Genomic DNA, 23,671 nt, shown 5'->3' on the forward strand with positions numbered 1-23,671 from the left:
CTGGCAATTCTATTTCTATTGAACAAGAAATTGCCATCTATTGAGTCTCTCCCTTGGGCTCTTTTTTGTTTGTTTGTTTGTTTTTGAGACAGTCTTGTTCTCTCATCCAGGCTGGAGTGCAGTGGCGGACTCTCTCTCTACTTACTGCAACCTCCGTCTCCTGAAGTGATTCTTGTGCCTCAGCCTCCCGAGTAGCTGGGATTACAGGCACCCACCAGCACACCTGGCTAATTTTTGTATTTTTAGTAGAGACGGGATTTTGCCATGTTGACCAGGCTGGTCTCAAATTCCTTACCTCAGGTGATCCACCTTCCTTGGCCTCCCAAAATGCTGGAATTACAGGTGTGAGCCACCACTCCTGGCCTGCATTGGACTCTTAACCTGACACATTTAATGTTTATACATCTCTATAATGTAGGTATTGCTCTCCACATTTTATATGCAAGGGAATGGAGGCCTCTGGAAAGCAAGTAACTTGTCTGAAGTCCCAAAGCCAGCAAGTAGTGGAGACAGCATTCAGACTCAGGTTCACCTGACACCTGGGCCCATGTTCTTTCCTCTGGATTATAAGTACTTATAATTGAAGTATGGACTAGTTTTGGAATATTCCATTTTAACTGTATTTTAGTAGAATATTTGATTTCCAATTGAAAGAACAATCTATATAAGAATGACGTGGGTAAGGAGGAAATTTTGCTCTTCTTCCCGTATTATTTAGAAGAAACATTTACCCCCAAAGCACTTGAACAAATGGCACTCCTCCAACTGTACCTTATGATACTCATTTTCTAAATGTATACTGTTTTCAAAGTGGTTGAGGACTTCACTGGAAGTTTGTAGTAAAATATCGCCCTCTTCTGGACACATGGGTATCATTCATTGAAGATGGATACAAAAGACTTTTTTTTTTTTTTAATTTTTTCCTTCCAACTTTTATTTTAGATTCACAGGATACATATGCAGGTTTGTTATATGAGTAAATTGTATGTTGCTGGGGTTTGGTGTACAAATTTTTTGCCACCCAGGTAGTTAACCTGTAACAGTACCTGATAGGTAGTTTTTTGATCCTCATCCTTCTCCCACCCTCCACCCCAAGTAGGTTCTGGTGTCTATTGTTCCCCTCTTTGTGTCCACGTGTACTCAATGTTTAGCTCCCACTTATAAGTTAGAACATGTGGTATTTGCATTTCTGTTCCTCTGTTAATTCAGTTAGGATAATGGCCACCAGCTGTATCCACGTTGCTGCAAAGTGCATGATTTTGTTGTTTTTATGGCTGCAGAGTATTCCATGGTGTCTATGTCCCACATCTTCTTTATCCAGTACACTGTTGATGGACATCTAGATTTATTCCATGTCTTTGCTAATGTGAGTAGCACTGCAATGAACATACACATGCATGTGGTGTGTCTTTATGGTGGAACTGATACAAAGGCTTTTTAAAAGTTAGAACAAAAGTACAATTCGATTATGTATCCAATCACAATAAATAGCTGTTGTTGTCACTAAGTGTACACCTTCTTCTTCACTGTGACTTCTCAGAATGAGAACAGAAAGACACGTTAGAATTGGCTGAGCAACATATTCCACTCATGTTTATGGAGCTGACTGAGTGGTGGGGATGGAAGTGGGCAAAATCTTTACTTCCAGGACAAACCTTAAGTAACCAAACTGCAATAATACCTAAGTCATCAGCATCACATAGCTTCAATGAATCCTGAGCAGAAAGAATTTCACATGCATAAGATGGACGGTGAAAGAAGAATAGAAAAATATCCACCAGCATTGGCACTTTGGCATCAATCTATTTTGATTCCCTTTTCTTCCATTGATAAGCTATGTGACCTTAGGCAAGTTATCTAAATTCTTTAGCCCTCAGTTTCCTCATGTGAAATGATAAAATTTATTTCTCCAAATTTATCCAATTTTAGAACTGTATATTTTTTCAAGAAAGTCAATGATATCACCATAAAGATGTTCTGAAGCAGGAACCTCAGAAATAGGTGAACCTACGAAATCCAAACCAAATATACTCTACATTTTGTTTTATGTAATTTCAAAACTGAAAAGTTTAAAAATGTCAATATGCTAAAATATCAAAAAAGATGAAAGCACTTAAATATCCCTGTATCACAAATGATTAAGAATATCCAGCTTTATAAAATATACTGTCAAGTATCAGAAAGTCACTATGCATTTGATTTTTTTTTGGCATCATTATTTCTGGAAATGACATATAGAAAATGTTGAGGTGTGTGCTGAGTTCCCTTTTGTTTGGCAGGAACCAGTTTCACATTCCCCTCTTTAACACCACAGAACTGAGAGTCCTGTAAGGGTGAAAGGGAAGAAGAACAGGAGCTGTTGATGCTTAAACTTCATTTTGCTAGCACTGTGTTATAAACCACAAATTTAAGTCAATGATATGCCTTTAACTGCCTGACAAGTTATTTAATTCAGATACAGCTATTAAAAATTTCTATTCATTTGACCTAGGATTGTTGTAGTTAAGAAACATAGGATGACAGAGAAAATTATTCAAGTATTCTCTGTGTAGTTTATAAACAACAGAAATTTAATTCTTACAGTTCTGGAGGGTGGGAAGTCCAAGATACAATTTTCAAACATGCTAAGCACTTTAAAAGCAAGTAACACCAATATAAATACCCCAAATTGGTAACTTAATTACAAATGCCTTATTGTTATTACAGAATGTCAGACCCTCATGGTAAATTACCATAGGCCATGCTACGTTTGTCTAAAGGAGGTTAAGGTCCATGAGAATGGTATGAGAAGATTCTGCAGGGCAGAAATGAAGATGTGCGGGTAAGTCACAGCTGTTTGCTCTCCTTAAAAGATGTAAAAGCTCCCAGCCGGGTGTGGCGGCTCACTCCTGTAATCTCAGCACTTTGGGAGGCCGAGGTGGATGGATCACAAGGTCAGATCAAGATCATCCTGGCTCATACGGTGAAACCCCATCTCTACTAAAAAATACAAAAAAAAAAAAAAAAAAAAAAAAAAAAAAAAAAAAAATTAGCGTGGCGTGGTGGGCGGCGCCCGTATAGTCCCACTTACTCACGAAGCTGAGGCAGGAAAAGAATGGCGTGAACCCGGGAGCAGGAGTATTGCAGTGAGCCAAGATCGCGCCACTGCACTCCAGCCTGTGCGACAGAGCGACTGGCGAACTCTGTTCTCAAAAAAAAAAAAAAAAAAAAAAAAAAAAAAAAAAAAAGAAAAGAGAAAAGATATAAGTTCCCAAGGGTATGAGTTTCAAACAGGCCATTCTACCCTTGACATTTTATCCTCAAATGAGTAGAGCTAACTTTCCATCTAGTCACTACCTTGTATTACTTATCGGTCAATCGTGTGCAAAAAGAGAAAATGATTGACTAACTGAAAAGTCCAGGTTTGACTTCAGACATAACTGGATCGAGATACCCAAATTCTATCTGTCTTGGTCTCTGGCTTCCACTTTCATCTATGTTGTTTTCATTCTAAGGCAGATTCTCATTTAGTCCCAAGATTAGCCACCAGTAGGCCCGGTCTTAAACCTGTAAACGTAGCAACCCTCATTGAAAAAAAGCATCACTTTTTCTCTAGTCTCAGTAAGACTGAAGTTGATTGGCTTTGATTGACCTGGCTAGTCATACGTCTAACATTTATTAAGGCTAGTGAGATGCTACATTCTCAAAGGCCAAGACTTGTGATAAACCCACCCTACAACCACAAAGTAAAGCCAACTGTATCTGAACCACATAGGCTGAGTACAAGGGTGGTTTCTCAAAGGCAAATAGCAGAGTGCTAATTCCAGAAGGGAAAGTGATACTGGGCATGCAAAACACTACCAAACTTTAACTGATGTGGAAACAAAATAAAACAAAACTCAAAGCAGATTCAAGAATTTTCCAAGCAGTGACCAAATGGATTTGATAATATGAACAAGAGAAAGGAGTAAAAAATGACTACATATTGTATTGACTCATCTAAGGCCAGATAGAGCAAACAATCTAATAGTTTATAATTTGATTTTTTAGAGCCACGACCTGAGAAGCAAATTGAAATAGAAGTAAATTAGGTTACTGTATTAGTCAGGGTTTTCCAGAGAAAGGGAACCAACTGGATGTGTCTGCCTGCCTGTCAATTGATCCATCCATCCATCCATCCATCCATCCATCCATCCATCCATCCATCATCAATCAAGAGGTGTAAGGAGCCTCTCAACATGGGTCGTTGGTAGGTCACACAGTGTGAGGCTTGGTTTGCCAAGAATTTGTAGTTGAGTGCTGACCCTAAAATCTATGTGTAGTTCTTTGACATAAAGATACAAGGAAGAAAATTAGCATGTTTTTTCAATAATAGTTTTTGGGGATGAGTTGGAAACTTTTACTGAAAAAATTTGAAAATGTTTCAACATTTTCTATAGGAAAGTCTATCATCCAATTTAGAGATGTCATGAGCTATTCTGGAATAATAAATTTATTTTCATACACCAAACTGTAGGGCCCGTATTTTATGCAGAAATTTTCTTTGCATAGTCTCATTCACTAAGTCATAAATGGCTAGATGCTTGCTGGCATTTCTAAAAAACCTCAATATACCACAATTCACTAAGCAATCCCAGATACCTCTCTTAATGTCAAAATTCAATTTGTATTTCATCCAGAATCTTGTAGTCTCCATTTACATGGTACCAGTACTGCTACTATTGGTTACTTTATGTGACAAAATAACCACTTTAACTTTCAATATAACTATTACACTACCTTCAAGCCCAAATAATAAATTTGGGGTGCCAGAATATAACAAAAAGCAATTTAATTAGCAATTTTCAAATTCTTCAGTGTAACTGACTGCTTGTTAACAAAGGGAAATTTAGCCAATCTGTTAAGTTTAGCCATGTTTGCAAACATTAGTTTTAATAAGTCTGTTATTTCAAAACCACAGGATAGGTAGATCATGGTAATTTTTTTTTTAGACGGAGTCTTGCTCTGTGTCCAGGATGGAGTGTGGTGGCGCCATTTTGGCTCACCACAACCTCCGCTTCCTGGGTTCAAGCTATTCTCATGCCTCAGCCTCCTGAGTAGCTGGGACTACAGGCGTGTGCCACCATGACCAGCTAATTTTTGTATTTTTAGTAGAGATGGGGTTTCACTATGTTGACCAGGCTGGTCTCTAACTCCTGACCTCATATCCGCCCGCCTCGGCCTCCCAAAGTGCTGGGATTACAGGTGTGAACCACTGTGCCTGGCCAGCAACTCTTTAAAATATAAAACGTTTGTTTGCTTGTAATGACATGAAATGCAGTTTCTAATCATTGGATGTTTAACCAAGAAATCATTCCCTTGTAGTTTCAAGGAGAAAAAAATCACATTTTAGTTGTGGCATTTCATAGAACTGTAATACTTTCAAATTTAAATACCCTGTGTATTTGAAGGTGTTTTATTGCTATCCCAATTAATAATCTGCTTTATCTAGTAAATTTCCTGTATTTTCCTAAAAGTTAAATTATCTTGACAAGATTAGTAAATCCTCACAACTATACCATTAAAAATACACATTGGGACATATACTTTGCTGAAGTCTATCACCTTTTGAACTAAGTGTTCAGTCGTGTTTCGTGATTTTAAAAAATTAGATAAGAGCATTACTTCTCAAGTACCTCCACTTTATAAAAATAAGTGAAGAGAGACTCAGAATTGCCTGTGTATATTTCTGTATCCTCACTCACATTCTTGAAAATTAACACCCAATATGGTTGACTGCTGCTGGGCAAGACCTAAGAATGATAAGAGAAACCATTTGATTTTGAAAAACATCCACTTCAGCAGGCTATTATGTAATTACATGTTCACAGTTAAATTTATAAGTTAAGAGATTAAGGGAAGGTAGTAATAGCTGAGGGCAGTTTTCTTCATGAAGATACCAGATGTCAGCAAAAACTAAGGCAGTGTCCTGAATTTTGCACAAGAATGTTAAGCTATAAGCAGGGCAAACCATCATGGAGGTAGAAAACCTCTACCAAAATCCAGTCCAGATAAGACATCAGTTTTCTACATTGTGACTCAACGTGTAATCACCTTTTGGAGGTGGAAGGGGTATATGAGGCCAGTGGGATCTGATTTTTCAGGGCAGTCATAGCTCCTCTCAAAGACTGAGCTCTTCTAGTTTTTTCTTGAAAATAACCACCCACAACACTATTTAACAAACCAACTGACACTTCAGCCATACTCAACTGAAAAAATAAAATGGTTTATAGAATATTTCATACTACCCAGGCACTCTAATACATGTTCAGGAATTCTGAACATGGATATTTGTGAGGACATGAATGCAGTTATTTTTCTGGGAAGTTAGTTCATAGCTTTCATCACCTTCTCACAGGGGTCTTTAGCTTCCAAAAAGTTAAGACCATGATAGAACTCACTAAAATTATTTTTTTATTAATAAATCACTATGCATATTCATGGATATTTCAAAATTCACTTGCTAAAAATTACTTGCTTGAAATAATGCCAGGGAGGCAGTTTTAGGATAGACTGTCAGATTGTAGAACAGCCTGTTATATAGAACATAGTATTTTAAAAAGAGAATCCTATATATGTTACAATGTAAACAGTTATTTCCATATTAAAAAAAAAAGATCATGAGATGACATTTTATTCAAATATATACATGCATTTCTACCTTAATATTTGTGATCAACATTGTGTGAGACCATTTGTGACCTAACTTCTCTACTGGGATCTACACACAACAGAAATTGTTTATGAAACTTTGCTGTTTAGATTAATATAATTCTAAAGTATACAGTCACTTGGAATATTTATGCACAATATAAAGAAGTTCTAGATGATTTCATTATATTCTGCATTTCTGTAATTTTATATTATAAAATAGTAAGTGGGCTTATTAATTTTTCCAAAACACAGCTTTATTAAAGCTTACTGTAAATCAGATATACCTTTCTCTGTAAACATTTTGTATGCTCATTAAAAGTTTGCTTCCCTAAATGGGCATGATGAACAAATATTAGCAAAACTGTTCAAGAATATTTTCCTTTAGTCTTTGAAAAATTACAGGTCTGTTCTAAAAAATGCTGCAATATGGCAATATTAAAGTCATTCATTCCATCAAAAATATTCCTAAGTAAAAAACCTAAGATTTTAATTTGTCCCTATGAAAAGCCTAAGCACTGTCATACTTAGAAAAACTAAAAGATGGTAGAAACAATTAAGATCTAATTATCCTAATGTTCAGATAAAACTGGAGTGTTTATATCCTCAATAACAAAATATTTCCTTAATTTAGAGAAAAGTAATCTAGCATCTGACTTAAGTGAATAAAGCTGAAATATTCTTTTTGCCAGTGCTCAGGTAAAACACAGATCAAGGAACTGACAAGTTAACTGTATGTACTTCTGGTAACAAGTGAGTGAACAGGTGAGTGAACAATTAAATCTTAAAAACATGTAATTCTAAGGCTGAAAATGCCATTCCCTCAAAACCAGTCACTTTGAAAGCAAAAAAATTAAAATCAAACAAACCCTTTAATGGTCAAACTGGCTGCATAAACTGAGTTTTAATGGCTACAAAATCTTTCAAACTGCTAAGAGCACTTTTGATTAAACTGAAGGACTGTATTTAGGGTGAAAAAAAAAACCCCAAAACCTAGATTAGTGGCAATGTCCCATGTGACAAAAAGCTTTTAGACAAAATGACAGCTGTCTTTAAAAAAGTGCAACAACCGAGGCAGGCAGATCACAAGGTCAGGAGATTGAGACCATCCTGGCTAATAGAGTGAAACCCTGTCTCTACTAAAAATACAAAAAACTAGCTGGGCATGGTGGCACGTGCCTGTAGTACCAGCTACCTGGGAGGCTGAAGCAGGAGAATCACTTGAACCCAGGAGGCGGAGGTTGCAGCAAGCTGAGATTGAGCCACTGCACCCTAGCCTGGGCAAGAGAGTGAGACTCTGTCTCAAAAATAAATAAATAAATAAATAAAATAAAAGCAAAGAGATGATACCATTCTCCCATCCTCCAAACAGCATCCAAGCAAATTCCAAAATCAAGATGTAATCAATTTCCAAAAAATTTATTTATACTCTGTATTAACCAGTGTTTCTCTTTTCCATCATCACTAAGGAGTCTTTTTATAGTCCTAATCAACCACCCCCCAAATTTTAATACCATAAATATAGTATCTGTTTAAGTACTGTGTCTATATTCATGCTTTATACATAAAGTTTTTGTCCCCTAGAACAATTTTGAAGAGTGCATGGTACAAACAATGAAAGGTTTACAGTATTAAAATTTTATTTATTTGAGTAAGTGGGGAGAAGAGAAATATAGTTCAGCACTTAGATATACAAATTATTTCCAAAACAGTTTAATACTCAACTAGTTGGTTCTATCAAAATCAGTTTTCCCTGAAGCAAGCATTGTTCCCAGCTACAAGCGATCCTCATTTTGCGTGGTACTGTGGGACCATAAAATGGCCCTGAAATCTTAATAATCAATGGGGAAAATGATGACTGTTCCATGACCTTTAAGATTCTGCTAAAATATTAAAAATTCTTAAGATCAGTTATAAATGTAGGAAAAAAATGCAAAAATGTTTAAAAATATTTAGTACACTGTAATTTAAAACATTAGAAATAGAACTAAAGTGTTTTATTTCATTGTAAAAACGAAGTAGTTTGAATAGGGCTTGCCTTTTTTACTGGCAAGTAACTTATGATACTGAGTAAGCATCTTTTATGTTCATGGCAAACTCATACTTCTTTTAAGTTTGGGTCAGCTTCCACCCTTTTATTGCTTGTGCTTTCAATGTTGTGAAATATTTCTATATTCACATTAAATATCCTTGAATGTCAAGTTTTTTTTTTTAATTTTATTTTTTTTAACCATCACTTCCTCTGGGACATATTTGTCTTTATTGCAATCACTTTTCTTATTTGTGTTGATAAGTTTGCCTTCATTAAGCTCCTATGAATGCACAGCAGCAAGAACAATATTCCCATGGTCAGTGGCTTCTTCTACAAATTCATTTATGTTTGATTAAAATTTCACTTCCAGTGTTATCATTTTTCATTGCTTTGCTGCGCTTTCATCTTTGTTGGCCAGTTGAGTGTTCACTTCTATAAAATGTCAAGTGGACGACAAAGAGACAGCATAACTACGTGCCCTGCTGTAAGTGAACTGAATAACAGATACACAGGGACAAACCACTGGAAGAATCTGAAAGTAGTCAACATGACTGGTCATTAATCATGAAGTATATCTGTTATTTACACAGCAATTTGTAGACTGAAGAACTAGCAGAGAAGTTTGTACTTCATGTAATTACTCAAGAGTTATACTGTGCTAACTAAAATTTTAACCTAGATTTTAACAACAGTTTCCTTACCAGTTTCCTTTCCTTCCCGGTAAGGAAACTGGTGTTTAAACGAAATCTAGGTCACTGAAATTTGTGCCCATGGGAAACATGCAAATAGAGGACTGTCTACACCCTACTTGTTAATATTGATCCAGACAGGCTTAATAGGCTGAAAAACAGCCTATCTGAATTTATATCAAATAGTGAATCTTAAAGCACCCAAGATGAAAAATTAGGGCACACTGAGGTGGTTTTAAAATCTTTGTCATATGACAATCAAGCTTAAAATGTATCTTCGAGTAACAGAATTTTAGAAATAATGACCTTTAAAGGCCCCATAGTTTGGTACCACAGATTATCCAGCATGTTTATTATGAATTATTTCTCCTCCTTCAATTTCAATTTGCTCATACAGCCACTTGCGGTCACAGCGGCATTCAGCTCCACACTTGGTAGAACCACAGGCAGGACAAGCATAGAAACATCCTAAGCAATCTTCATCAAGGCAGTCACAGAGATCCATCCCACTAAAAATCAGGAGACCTTGGCTATCATAGACCTTACTCTTTGCTGGTATCACTTGTCTGTAAAATAAAACACAAGGAATTATACCTCATAAATATGTTATTTTTGATTAATTGAAAATACAGTAAAAAAAAAAAGGAGATAAAATATTTTGAGATGAGGTCATGCCAAAATGATCTATAATTTATCTGACTCAAGGCTTATTCTATTGTCAGCAGTAAACGAACTCCATGTGAGAAGAAGAGACCTAACTCTAGAGTGTTGAGACAAATCCAAAAAGTCTGAATATGCTTCTTGAAGTCCATTAAAAAGTCACTTCAGCAAAGGAATGAACAGGAGCTTTGTCCAAAAAATAAGTATAATTTTCCCTTTACTTTAAACAAACAAAAAAGAATGACAGGTTAATAGTGGTTCATTTTATTAGCTACCAACTTCTTCACTGTTTTATCAACATAGTCTTATTTTTATTATAGTATACCACCTCTATAGATTTTTATACTACAATTAATGTTTCTGGTTCTTTAATGGACTCTAGTAAATCTAGCCTAAAAATATTCAAATGACTCAATGGTAAACTTTAACAGATGGAATAGATGGCATATATAGAAATGTTGACTGAACTTAAAAATAATTCTGAATGATTATACTAACATTTGTTTTAAAGAGTCATATTCTAAACAATCTAGTTCTCCCATTCATTCTGCTGACTATACAGAACTGCATTTCTATTTCAGACATGTAAAAAATAAAAACCTTGCATACTCATAAAATGTAATTACCTTTTAGCTGCTACCCATAGAACACAGATATATGGATTACAGGCACACTTTGGAGGTATTGCAGGTTTGGTTCCAGACCACCGCCAATAAAGTGAGTTACACAGATATGTATTTTTTTCTTTTCCAGTGCATATAAAAGTTAAGCTTACACTATAGTCTATTAAGTGTGCAACAGCCTTATGTCTAAGCAAAATGTATGTACCTTAATTTAAAATATTCTGTTGCTAAAAAATGCTAACAATCATCTGAGCTTTCAGTGAGTTGTAGTTTTTTTTGCTGGTGGAGGATCTTGCCCCAAAGAGGAAAGCTGACTGGTGGTTGCTGAAGGCTGGGGTAGCTGTGGCCATTTCTTAAAGTAAGACTACAGTGAAGTTTGCTGCACCAGTGGACTCTTCTTTTACAAAAGATTTCTCTGTAGCATGCGATGGTGTTTGATAGCATTTTACCTACAGCGGAATGGTCAAAATTGGAGTCATCCTCTCAAATTCTGCCTCTGCTTATTCTACTAAGTCTATATAATCTAAATCCTTTGTCATTTCAGTAATGTTAACAGCATCCTCACCAGTAGATTCCACCTCAATAAATCACATTCTTTGTTCATCTCTAAGAAGAAACTCCTCATCCATTCCATTCAAGTTTTATCACAAGATTGCAACATCTCAGTCACATCTCCAGGCTCTGCTTCTAATTCTAGTCCTCTTGCTATTTCTACCACGTCTCCAATTACTTTCTCCACTGAAGTCTTGAACCCCTCAAAGTCATCCATGAGCATTGGAATCTTCTTCCAAACTCTTGGAATGGTGAATCCTTTCCAGAAGGTGTTCAATTTACTTTGCCCAAATCCATCAGAGGAATCACTCACTGTCTATGGCAGCTCTGGCCTCACAAAACGTATTTCTTAAATAACAAGACTTGAAAGTCAAAGTACCCCTTGATCCACGGGCTGCAGAATGAGTGTTGTGTTAGCAGGCATGAAACATTTATCTCCTGGGACATCTCCATCAGAGCTCTTGAGTGATCAGGTACATTGTCAATGAGTAGCAATATTTTGAAAGGAATCCTTTTACCTAGGCAGGAAGTCTCTGAAGTGGGCTAAAAATATTCAGTGAACAATGCTGTAAACAGATATGCTGTCATCCAGGCTTCATCCCACTTATACAGGACAGGTAGAGTACATTTAGCATCATTAGGACCCTAGGATTTCGAAGAGGTAAATAATTGGCTTTGACTTAAAAGTCACCAGCTGCATTAATCCCCACTAAGACAGCCTGTCCTTTCAAGATTTGAAGCCAGGTATAGACTTCCCCTCTCTAGCTATGAAAGATGGTATCTTCTTCCATTAGAAGGCTGTTTGTTGGCCGGGCGCGGTGGCTCACATCTGAAATCCCAGCACTTTGGGAGGCTGAGGTGGGCAGATCACAAGGTTAGGAGATCAAGACCATCCTGGCTAACACAGTGAAACCCCGTCTCTACTAAAAATACAAAAAATTAGCTGGCCGTGGTGGCACATGCCTGTAGTCCCAGTTACCCGAGAGGCTGAGGCAGGAGAATCGCTTGAACCCGGCAGGTGGAGGTTGCAGTGAGCTGAGATTGCGCCACTGCACTCTAGCCTGGGTGACAGAGCAAGCCTCCATCTCAAGAAAAAAAAAAAAAAGAAGGCTGCTTGTCTACATTGAAAATCTGTTGGGTAGTGTAGCCACCTTAATCAATAACTTGCTGCTTCACCTTGCACTTTTATGTTATGGAGATTGCTTCTTTCCTTACCCTCATAAACCAACCTCTGTTAGCTTCAAACTTTTCTTCTGAAGCTTCCTCACTTCTCTCAGCCTTTGGAGAATTGAAGAGGGTTAGAACCTTGCTTTGGATTAGGCTTTTGCTTAAGGGAATGTGTTGTAGCTGGTTTGATCTTCTATCCAGACCATTTAAAGTTTCTCCATATTAGCAAAAAGGCTGTTTTGCTTTCTTATCATTTGTGTTCAATGGAATAGTACTTTTAAATGTCCTTCCTGAACTTTTTCTTTGCATTCACAACTTGGCTGTTTAGCACAAGAGGCCCAGGTTTTGGCCTGTCTCAGCTTTTGATGTGCATTTCTCCCAAGCTTAATCATTTCTAGCTTTTTTTGTAAAATGAGAGACTTGACTCTTCCTTTCACTTGAACACTTAGAGGCCATTGTAGGGTTATTAGTTGGACAGATTTCAATATATTCGTTTCTCAGGGAATAGGGACACCTGAGGAGAGGGAAAGAGTCTAGAGAACAGCCAGTAGGTGGAGCAGTAAGAACACTCACCGCATTTATCGACTAAGTTCACCACCTTGCATTGGTGTGGTTCCTAGTGACTCAAAACAATTATAATAGCAACATCAAAGATCATCATAACAGATATAGTAATGAAAAAGTTGTAAATATTGCAATAATTACCAAAATGCGACTGAGATAGGGAGTACATGCTGTTAGAAAAATGACACCAATAGACTTGCTTACCACAGAGTTGCCACAAACTTTCAATTTGTAAAAAAAAAAAAAACAGCACCTTGTAGAGAATAAAGTGAGGCACCAATAAAAGGAGGTATGTCCGTATATATACAACAGTGCTTTTCAAATAAGTGAATTACTTTAATTGTAATTATTTTAACTCTCATGCCAAAATGATTTGCTTCAGTTCACTGCTACCTTCTTAGAAACAAATTTTTGGAGTTAAAAGGGATACCTTAATTTTATATGAATAAAACAAAGGCCTTCATAGGTTTTACTAATTCCATATTATCCAATTTAAAATATGAACCCAGAAAATTCAAAATTTATGAGAAAAATAGGGGAACAAAGCAGATGTGAAGCAGCAAGTTAACATGTCTTCAGTAACACTTAGCTTACCTGTCTGAACCAGCGGTTGCATTTTTTGTAAGCCTTCTTTTTTCTCTTTTACCAGTTTCTGGAGCAAATTCAGTTTGCCTTCCTGGATTTGTAAATTGTAGTGACCTCAAAGCTTTAGCAGTTCTTCCCTGAAGAAAGGTAAACAAATTATCAACTCAAATCTAGACATCAGACAATAACATTTCATTTAATGTTAAACCAGATGACTTCCTAACCTGGAAGGCAGTCTGGAACACACAAAAAAGAAAACAAGGTTTTCTTGCACTTAGGTTTTACAGCCTAAGAGCAAGAAAGTTTACACGGCCCTAGATCATATTCAAAGTGTATTGGTTAATGTATTAGTAACATTTCCATTATTTGATTTTAGTCTCTGGTATATTAGGAGCAGAGGAGGAAGGCATTGTGAAAACCACTAATGGCTGCTGCCAACACGGCGAGAAGGCACAAAAACTGCTGTATAATCCAGTGGCACATAACTGATTTCCTAACAATCCTGGGTCCTTAAGGATTTCTTGCTGTTTAAGGGTTTATGTTTGTTATTTGGGGAGGAAAGAGCTGCAGCTGATACATTCTACAAGAACACTGAATAGATAAGGTGAAGACATCTACAATGACATCATCAGCACGTATCTAGTATGAACTGCAGATAAATTGGGCCCTCAAGATGTTCCTCTCAGAAGAGAACAACAGGAAAATAGTATAATTTCAAATTTCAACTATCTTTTAACTTGGTTTAATAAAAGGAGAAAATATTCCAGAGGTAAGAATTATGAAATAATTACAAGTAAAAATTATGAGAAGTGCTTCCTTGGCATGCTTGTCCTACACAAAAGATAGCTTTACAAAATCTTAAGTTGTTCTGATACAGTTAAATATGCATATAGGCATGTCAATAAGGAATAGAGGAAAAATATTTAATATTTTACAATGTAAAAATTTTTAATTTTTTTACCACAACGAGTCCTAAAATTAGCCTTGACGATACCAAGTAGGAATTCAGAGCTAGAAGCAAAGAAAACTCACAAGCATTTAAAAAACTCAAGAATGGGATAGTGTCAAAGGAGAAAGAGTGAAATATAAAACAATTACTATAAGTCATCTCTCTAATGTTCCTTTTAAAGCGGTGATTTCCAAGTCCTTCATATAAAGGCAAATTCATCCTGCTTCAAAGACCCTTGCTGTTTGCTATGTCCCATGTAGTCACTTTGGTATCAGAAAAGAAACTAAATTTTGGCTTGGCCGGAATGTTCTAAAACCCACTCCTAAAGTCTTTGTACTAAAAGTTGTAGCTTGGAGTCTCAGGCATATTTTATTGCTCCTTTCCCAAGCCTACTTTCTTTATCCCCCAATCTTGACCTTCAGTGTATGTGGATAATATTTAGAAACATCATCCACTTTCACCCCCTCCTTTTAATTCACTGTATCCTAACAAATATAGTAATACTGTAAATATGATTTTCTTATAGTTAAGCAAAATCCTACGTGGTAGAATTCACATAGAAAAAAATGACTATTATACATACATCTGACTCAGGTTTCCTTTTCTGGCGGTCTTCAGTATCAACATCCACGCTTCCATTGATTATCTGTGTGCATTTTGGACAAAGCTTCCAACCAGGTACAAGCTGTCTTCCGAATTTTGCACTCAGAAAAGTGGCATCATCTAAGTCAATTACATGCAAATTTTTTTTGGCTAATTTTTTGTGTATGTTAAATGGGTCACAACACGACTTCTGTAAATCTTCAAATCTGTCAATGTAAATTTTTACATGATGAAAGCAAATTGTATTGTTCCCAGAAAGTGTCATTCCAGTTCTAAGTTGAAGTAAAAGCATATCATTTGATGACAATTCTTGCAAAGTCTTAAAACCTGTGTGACGAGTATAGTAGGTTTTATGGCACTCATTTGTAGTACGAAGTTGGACTCCAACTGAACATGGATCCATCATTCTTGATTCTCGCAAATTTTCCCTGTTTTATTTTGTCTAGAGATCTAGGTCATGGGCTGATCATCCTAGAGAAAATATTAAAGAGAATCAAATTTGTGCTGCAAGTTTATCTAGGAAACTGAAAATGCATTTGATAAAATTCAACACCTGTCTAAAAGAAAATAAGGAATAAAAAAGGTATTTACCAAAGTCCTATAATAGACATTTAATAATCAAACAGAAGCATTCCCTGAAAAGTCAGAACTTCACGAGAACACCTGCAATTACAGATTATATTTAATACTACATAAGAATTAAAAAGGAGGAAATAAGAAATATTATCCAAAGATACATCAGAAATACAAGAGGTTTAACAAACTATTAGAACTAATAAGAGAATTCACGAGGGATGCTAGAAACCAAAAAACACTGTATCTTACAAAATATGTGACTCTTACAAAAAATATATAACAAGTCCTTCATGGAGAAAATCATCAAACTGAAAGACAAAAAAGGTACCCTAAATAAATGCAGCTATATATCATGGAGTGCCTCATTATAAAAAATTTGTCAGTTATCCAGGAATACATCCATAAATTCAGTTCTATTCCAATCAAAGTTCCATCAGATATTCTACTCCCACCCCGTTGGAATTTAGCAAGTTGGTCTATATCAAAGAGTAAAGGTCTAAGAAAGCCAAGGTAATCTTGAAGGAAAATACAGTAACATATTGATTTACTATAAACCTATTCTAATTAAAACTATGGTATTGGTATAGTATAAACAAACAGATCCATGAGTAGAAGAGGGCTTGGTATATGACATGCGGTACTATTAATCAATGGGTATCACACACTAATGAAGAAGGGACTTTAACCAGTTAACCATATGGAAAAGGATTAGATCTCTTCTGCACAAACAAAATCAATTACAGGTGGATTAAAGAATTAAACAAAAGAAAACTAAACATTTTATGAGAAAATAAAGAAGGTTTTCTGACATGGGAGTAGGGAAGAATTATTCAAACAAGCAAGCAGGTACCAAAAAAAATAAAAAGATGGATCCATTTGATTGTATGTAAAATTTACACATTTCTGTATAACTAAGGGAGAAAAAAATGACACTTGAAAGGTGTTGTTAGGATTATTATTGTAAATATTCAAGTAACCCCTCACTTCTAAAAATCAATTAGAAAATGACAGAGTCCATTGGAAAACTAAACAAATATAGTTAGGCAATTCACAGAGAAAGAGAACAGCCAATACATGCATACAAACTGTTTCCCTCATAGTTCCTAGGAAAATGCAAATTAAATATCATTTCTTAAACATTTGCTTGAAATCAATTTAAAAATCTGATATCTGGTTAAGATGTGTGCAACTCTTACATGCTCCTTATAACAACTTTGGCAGGAATGTAACTGCTTTAGAACATTTTCTGCAATTTCTTGTAAAATTGAGGAAGCATATACCTTGGGACTGACCTCTTTTCAGTTCTGGGTGTCAGCTGGAGAAAAATATCTCCAATACGAGCACAAGTTATATACGATAACTTTCAGCATTCACTGCCTTTGGCAGTGAAAGATGACAAATAACCTAACTGTAAAGGATGTGAAATTGTTACTCACACAAGGGACTCCCACATAATGGTTAAAATGAATAAACTACATGAATTACATGTATCAACATGAATAAATCTCAAAGACAATCTTAAGTGAAAAAAGTTGTAAAGCTTATATAGTATCATCAGTAGGGTAAAATTTAAAAGATAGTATGTAAGATTCACAGATGAAACATGAATATATACTAAAATATACATGAGAGTAATATATATCACATTTGTGGATACTTCTGAGGGGAAAAAACATTTTTTTCCCCAAAAAGATTTACAGAAAATAAGGTTTGGTGACATGTACATAAGTGCTTCACTACTGTCCATACTTTCTATTTGAAATTTTTCATAAATATTTTCAAAGCAAATTAAAAAAAACTAAGTTGAATTCTCAAGAAAAGATGCAACTCATTAGGAAAAAAACTGCTGTTGAGAAAAGATGTGAACCACTGAAATCTGAGTGGTAGTGAGGTCCCGTGAAATCTAGGATTCGGCAATTTTACAAGTGTTTTTAAGCTTTGCCAAATTAAAAAAAAAAAAACACTGGAGAGAAATCTTAAACATTTTTTGATGTGGTTTCTGCAGAGAAAATAATCAGCAAAATCATATAACAATAAAAGACCCTGCCTGGCCTCAGGTAACAAAAAATGGTGAATAAATGTCTGTGCTTTAGGTCAAAATACTATATTTAGAAAGTTAAAAAATAAAATACACTTTAAAGTGTTAAAAAATGCTACTGAACATTTTAACTGAAAAAAGTTTTAAAGCTGGTAAAAACAAAGTATATTTATATTCATTTATTCTGTTTTAGTTAGCTTTCAAAATGAACTAATATAGGTCCTAATCAAATCGGATAAAATGGCTTCTATCACAGTAATAATTAGAACATTTTTTTCTAGCCAGGCATTGTGGCTCATGCTTGTAATCCCAGCACTTTGGGAGGCCGACGTGGGTGGATCACTTGAGGCCAGGAGTTCTCGACTAGACTGGCTAACACAATGAGTGTTAGCCTCTACTAAAAATACAAAATATCAGGTGTGGTAGTGCAGCTACACGGGAGGCTGAGGCATGAGAATTGCTTGAACCCAGGAGGTGGAGGTTGCGGTGAGCCAAGATTGCGTCACTGGACTCCAGCCTGGGCGACAAAGCGAGACTCTTGTCTCAAAAAAAAAAAAAAAAAAAAAAAAATTTTTTTTTCTTCAAACAGATAATTGGGTTAAGTTGAGGAGAAAACGGAAACCCGAGGTAAAGTTACAAAACAACGAACTATGTGGCAATGTATCTTAGCAAATAAGGCACACAATCTGGCTCTGACGTTTATTAATACAAGGGAAACTAGAACAATTATCCCTCAGCACTGTATAGAAAATAATGCTTAATATTTTGTTAATGCCACAGATTTTTATTTGTAGGTAACCATTACCACTTTTTAGCCACAGACCTATAATGGAATTTTTTGCCATAAAGCTATTTCCTAGTATTCAAAACTTGGGCTACTCTGGCCATATTTGACAGGAAAAGCATCTTGGATTTAGGAAACTAAAAACTTTAGAAATCTTATCTGTCCATAGTAATAATACATTTTATCCTTTAGGTTAATTTCATTTACTCTATTTATTAATTTAAATTTTAGGTAAAAAAATTATTTTCCTTACTTATTGGGGAGTTCCATTAGTTTCCTTTATTCGTGGCTAAATTACTACAAAATTCACCAGAGTTCATCATGATTAAAGGAAACTAATGGAACAGACTCTGTAACTTGTGTCAGTGAAGTTGAATACCTATTTCTGAAATTCCTGGCCTCAAGTGATTCTCTCACCTACCAGCCTTCTGAGTAGGTGGTCCTGTAATCTGTCTACAGGAAGTTAAGTTTTTTCTTAGTAACAGGCAGGACATTGAGCTGGCACCAAAGAAAGATCTCTACTTACTGAATGCAGAAAATGGGGTCACCAGATCTGGCAAATAAAAAACGCAGGATTCCCTGTTAGATTTGAATTTCAGACAATGAATTACTTCTTTACAGGACCAGCTCATTTCAAAATTAAAATATCCTATCTGATAAAAGACATTGTCAATTGTGATAAAAACTAAATTTTACACAGATTAAAACTCAGCAGCAAACTAATCCCACTCACTTGAGTAAAAGTACACACACCTGGTCACAGCAGTTTTAAAGTCTTCCATAGGTTAGCTTTCTGATCTACGATTAGGCAGTCTGTTCACATACTGTCAAAAACTCCAAGTCCAGCTAGCTCAAAAGGAACACTAAATTTCAGACACTGATCATAAGTGGTCACTGTCTGCATTCTAAAAATTACACTCTCTGGTTGTTCCTCCTCTGTTATATTCCTCAGTGTTCCATTTCCAGCTCTTTCTGTCCTCCTCCTATAAGCTAAAAGTTCTGCATTTGGGTCTGTTTCCTAGCAACTGTTTTTGCTCATTTTGGTCTGTGTTGTGGCAATGTGGCCTACAATTTATATTTTATTTTCTTCAAATGACAGTCCAGCAACTTCATATTGTTCCTTTCACCTACAGTACACTGCTACGTTCTTCCATAACGATAATTTATCTGACCCCTTCCTTAATATAGTTGGAAATGCTTTACTATTTACTGCCCCTGAATCAGCACTGGCATCAGCTGAGACCTCAGTAGAAATACAGAATCTCAGTAACAGCTCCAGACCCGATGAATCAGGATCTGCATTTCAAAAAGATGCCCAGGTGATGTGTAAGCACATTACAGTTTGCTATGTACTGCTCTAGATAATTCAATTTAAAAAAATTAAACTTAAAATGTTTTGATATCTTCTGTATTTTATAGAAGATAGCAAAAAAGAATAAGAAAAACACAGATATGTATTTGCCTTACAGGAAGTCTAACTCTAGGGAAGATTATTGGGGGAGAGGAGATTTAAACTTGATAAACTAAGGACAGAGAAAAACATCTGCTTCAATAGAAAACTGCACTGTTGAGAGCACAGCCTTTCAGGTTTTCAGATTCTGATTATATGGGAAGTCTGATTCTTTCAGCAACTTGGAGTTATTTTAAAACTGTCAACTGTAGCTAACCAACAGCAAGGCAAAATAATTGTCTGTATTCTTGTAAATTCTATCTGGTGAAGGTTCAATGGACTTCTGTCTCACTGCGGAAGCAGCCAATTTTGCCTTCACTTGCACATTTATTTCAATATTTCTGCTCTATAAACATGTCTACTTTTAATTGTCATTTAAACTGGTTATAGCATCTTACCAGTTCCTATTTTAATAATCTTTTAATGCAAGAAAAGATTAATTTGCTCCAGTCAATCACTTTGGTCAGTATAAAACCTAGTACTCCTCATGGAAGAAGAAAGAAATCCAGCTTCTTATAGGATAGCAAGCAAACCAATAACAAAAACCCCAGTCTTAGATCACCATAGTATAAATCCAGGTTTTCAATACTTTTCAATGTCAAATAATAAAAACACTTCTTGACAAGTTGAATTTTGCTTGAGCCCTGCGCTGGTTCTTTATTAGCCATAATTTTAAAAATCCTCCCACCCTTGATTTAGGTAAGATTCAAGGATCCCCCCTTGTTTACCTATGACCGGGCAAGAGAAAGACCCTCCAAATTCCCATTTTTTTGCTTCAATTATGAATTTATGAATAATTTGCTGAGCTGCGTGGCCCTACAGATCAAGTGGAACAAAATACTTGTTAAACTTTGGTTTCTCTCCTTCCCCCAGGTTCCCGAACTTTGGACAACTCTCAGCCAGAGCCAGGGAATAACTCTCTCAGATCTACTATTAGATCAAGCCACCCTTATATCCTACTTCCTCAAACCAAAACTTTCCAGCAGGGTTCACTCCTTGGAGACTCTTGCAGATCTTTTGGTTTTACCCATTGCAAAAGTCCCTTTTCTCCTCTTGCAATAACCCTTTTGAATAAAGTCTCTCCTAAGTCCAGATTTCTTATTTGACATTGTCTTAAAAATTCTGCATAGGAGAAAATTAAGACTTTCTCCTGCCTTAGGATTGATATCACTTTACTTTAGTGCCTAAATGCAGCATGTTTTGTGATTCTAAGATTAACATTTAATATTTTTGTAGCACTACCTAAGAATCAAAAGAGAATAAAATAAATGTAGAATACATTGATTAGATCTCTTCTACTACCTTAGGTAGTAAACAAAAGTATTTGTTCTTCATACAATTTGAACGCTGCCGGCTCAGGGAATTAACCAGCTTTACTTTAAAACATCAGTAGTTTTAAAGAGTTCTTAAGCATTATCTCTTGCTACCCATTAAAAAACGGTAAGGAGGCCGGGCGCGGTGGCTCAAGCCTGTAATCCCAGCACTTTGGGAGGCCGAGACGGGCGGATCACGAGGTCAGGAGATCGAGACCATCCTGGCTAACACGGTGAAACCCCGTCTCTACTAAAATACAAAACTAGCCGGGCGAGGTGGCGGGCGCCTGTAGTCCCAGCTACTCGGGAGGCTGAGGCAGGAGAATGGCGTGAACCCGGGAGGCGGAGCTTGCAGTGAGCTGAGATCCGGCCACAGCACTCCAGCCTGGGTGACAGAGCGAGACTCCGTCTTAAAAAAAAAAAAAACGGTAAGGAAGGTAGATTAGGTTGAGGAAGCTGAGAAAAATCATACTTGGCCATGATGCTTGCAAGACTTCCTAATAAAGCAAGGTCTAGGACATTATCACAGGGGTTTCGGGGTGTTAATACAGAACACCCCCACCACCACTACCAAAACAGCAAAACAGACACTACCAAAACAACAGCAGAGGGAATTGAGGATTAATCACGGAACTCACTTTTTCTTCCTAAATTTGTGGAGATGCAGAAATATCCGTTCCAATATGTTAATTCACCTTAACATAGTTTTTTAGTTTGTTACCAGTCTCCTTATTAGTGGGAAAGTAAGATTTAGAGGAAATTTAACAAAACAAAAAATTTACTTCGTTTTGTAACTGATGTCTCCTTTACGAAAAACAGAAAACAAATTTTCATGCAATGTTTTACGAAAAAAATTAAAGGCTTTGTTTTTGGCATAGGGTCTTGCAACTTATAAAGCATCTTCCCAGATTATCTCTTAACAAAAATGTAATTTAATCTACCCCTACGCCCCATATCAGTAGCTTTAGTTAAGGGCACATACACCTACAAAAGTTACGCATCTTGCAACTGTGAACTTTTTGTGCCTGTCATCTTCAAATACTGATTACCTATAACATGACAATTGGCATTAATCAAAGGACCCAAAGGCCAAGAGGAGAGTCTCAATCCTCAAGAAGATCTAGGCACAATAAGAAAGGTAAAGTTAATTTAAAACAAAAATATAGTCTATAACATCGTTGAAAAGATTTGCTTCAAGTGTGGTAGTCAGGACATGCCAGGTACAGCGCTTAGGGCAAATATCATCTCAGGAACCTTCATAGCCACCCTGAGGAAAGTACTATCCTTCTCATTGACAGATGAAGAAACTCAAGCCTACAGCTTTTGTTATCATGCCTAACAGAGTGCCCCCAAACCCTGCAATGATTCCCACCCCAACCCTGTAAGAGGCCACATAAATTTCGTCCTTAGTTCACGGCTATTTACAAATGACTAAAACCACCAGATCCGTCCAATGGGCACCTACCAAGTTCATGGTACCGGGATGGAAAAATAAACATTAGTCTTTGGCTTCAAAGGGCCAGGGTTGAGAAGATTCTGATTTGAAAATTAAAACAAAATAGCAGAGATACAGGCTGTCTACGGGGTTCAAGGCCACAATACAATCCTAAGTAGTTCAAGTCAAAATCGTAGCTTTGAAGGTCCTGGGCCTACTGGACACGCGACGACCCTCGGAGAGGTCAGAGGCGGCAGAACCTGTTCTGGGCTTTGGCCCAAGGCGTTGCGTCGCAGATGAACTACGGGGTAGGGGTTGATCTAGGGGTGAGAGGCCTCGGCCAGCTGCTGGAAATCCCCCTCACGTGTGCGGGCCTCCTCTTCCCCCTCTCCCCGGGATCCCCCGTGACGCCGCCGGGCTCCCTCGCCACTGAGGGGCCCGTCTCCACTCTCCCGCTCCTCCCCAGGGCCTCCCCCGCTCCCCTTCCACCTTAGCTTTAGCTCTCCTCCGCCCGGCTTCGGGCAGGATCCGCGTCCACACAGGACACACTCGACCGCCCGCTTCCCAGCCAGTCCCCGCGCTACCACTGAGAGGACGGCAAGCGCGGGCTAGAGGAGCTCAACGCCACCACAAAGAGACGTCCGGGAGAAGCCTAGAGCGGACACGAATCTGGCTGCCTCCGGGGACGGAAGGGGCGGGGCGGAGTGAAGTGGCAAATGATTCAAGGCAAGGCAAGGGTTGCTTCAGATGCTCTCTTTTGCAGTCCTCCGAGAGATTAGGGATTTGGGAGGTCCCTGGAGGCCATCTCTTACAAGACACAGTTTCCACTAAATTGGATTGTATTTGTAAATCTCCACACCTGTGCGTGATGGTAAACTTTTGCACGCAAATACCCCGACCTCTGAAGGAGGGTGTGTGTTAAAAGGATCTGAAGAATGGACCATTGTTTAAGGTCTTACGTTCTATTTCTTTCATTCAAGCG

At 37.0% G+C, this 23,671-nt stretch overlaps 1 protein-coding gene across 3 annotated transcripts; it reads right to left on the reverse strand.

Annotated features, from left to right (window-relative positions):
- Positions 1-8,070: 8,070 nt before the first annotated feature.
- On the reverse strand, positions 8,071-23,317 carry ARL14EP (ARF like GTPase 14 effector protein). 3 transcript variants are annotated; one of them, XM_017852804.1, is made up of 5 exons: positions 23,179-23,315; positions 22,720-22,790; positions 15,074-15,564; positions 13,551-13,678; positions 8,071-9,956 (listed from the first exon to the last, which is right to left on the reverse strand). In XM_017852804.1, exons 3-5 carry the CDS (start codon positions 15,497-15,499, stop codon positions 9,728-9,730), a joined length of 783 nt encoding a protein of 260 aa, XP_017708293.1. In that variant the 5' UTR covers positions 15,500-15,564; positions 22,720-22,790; positions 23,179-23,315; the 3' UTR covers positions 8,071-9,727. The 3 variants fall into 3 exon arrangements, with proteins under 3 accessions (XP_017708293.1, XP_017708308.1, XP_017708300.1); XM_017852819.1 differs by lacking the exon at positions 22,720-22,790 and having other exon boundaries at positions 23,179-23,317; XM_017852811.1 differs by lacking the exons at positions 22,720-22,790; positions 23,179-23,315 and adding an exon at positions 19,245-19,909.
- Between the last annotated feature and the right edge of the window lie 354 nt (positions 23,318-23,671).

This window comes from Rhinopithecus bieti, unplaced genomic scaffold, assembly GCF_001698545.2.
Source record: "Rhinopithecus bieti isolate Rb0 unplaced genomic scaffold, ASM169854v2 scaffold_1624, whole genome shotgun sequence".
Taxonomy (NCBI): domain Eukaryota; kingdom Metazoa; phylum Chordata; class Mammalia; order Primates; family Cercopithecidae; genus Rhinopithecus; species Rhinopithecus bieti.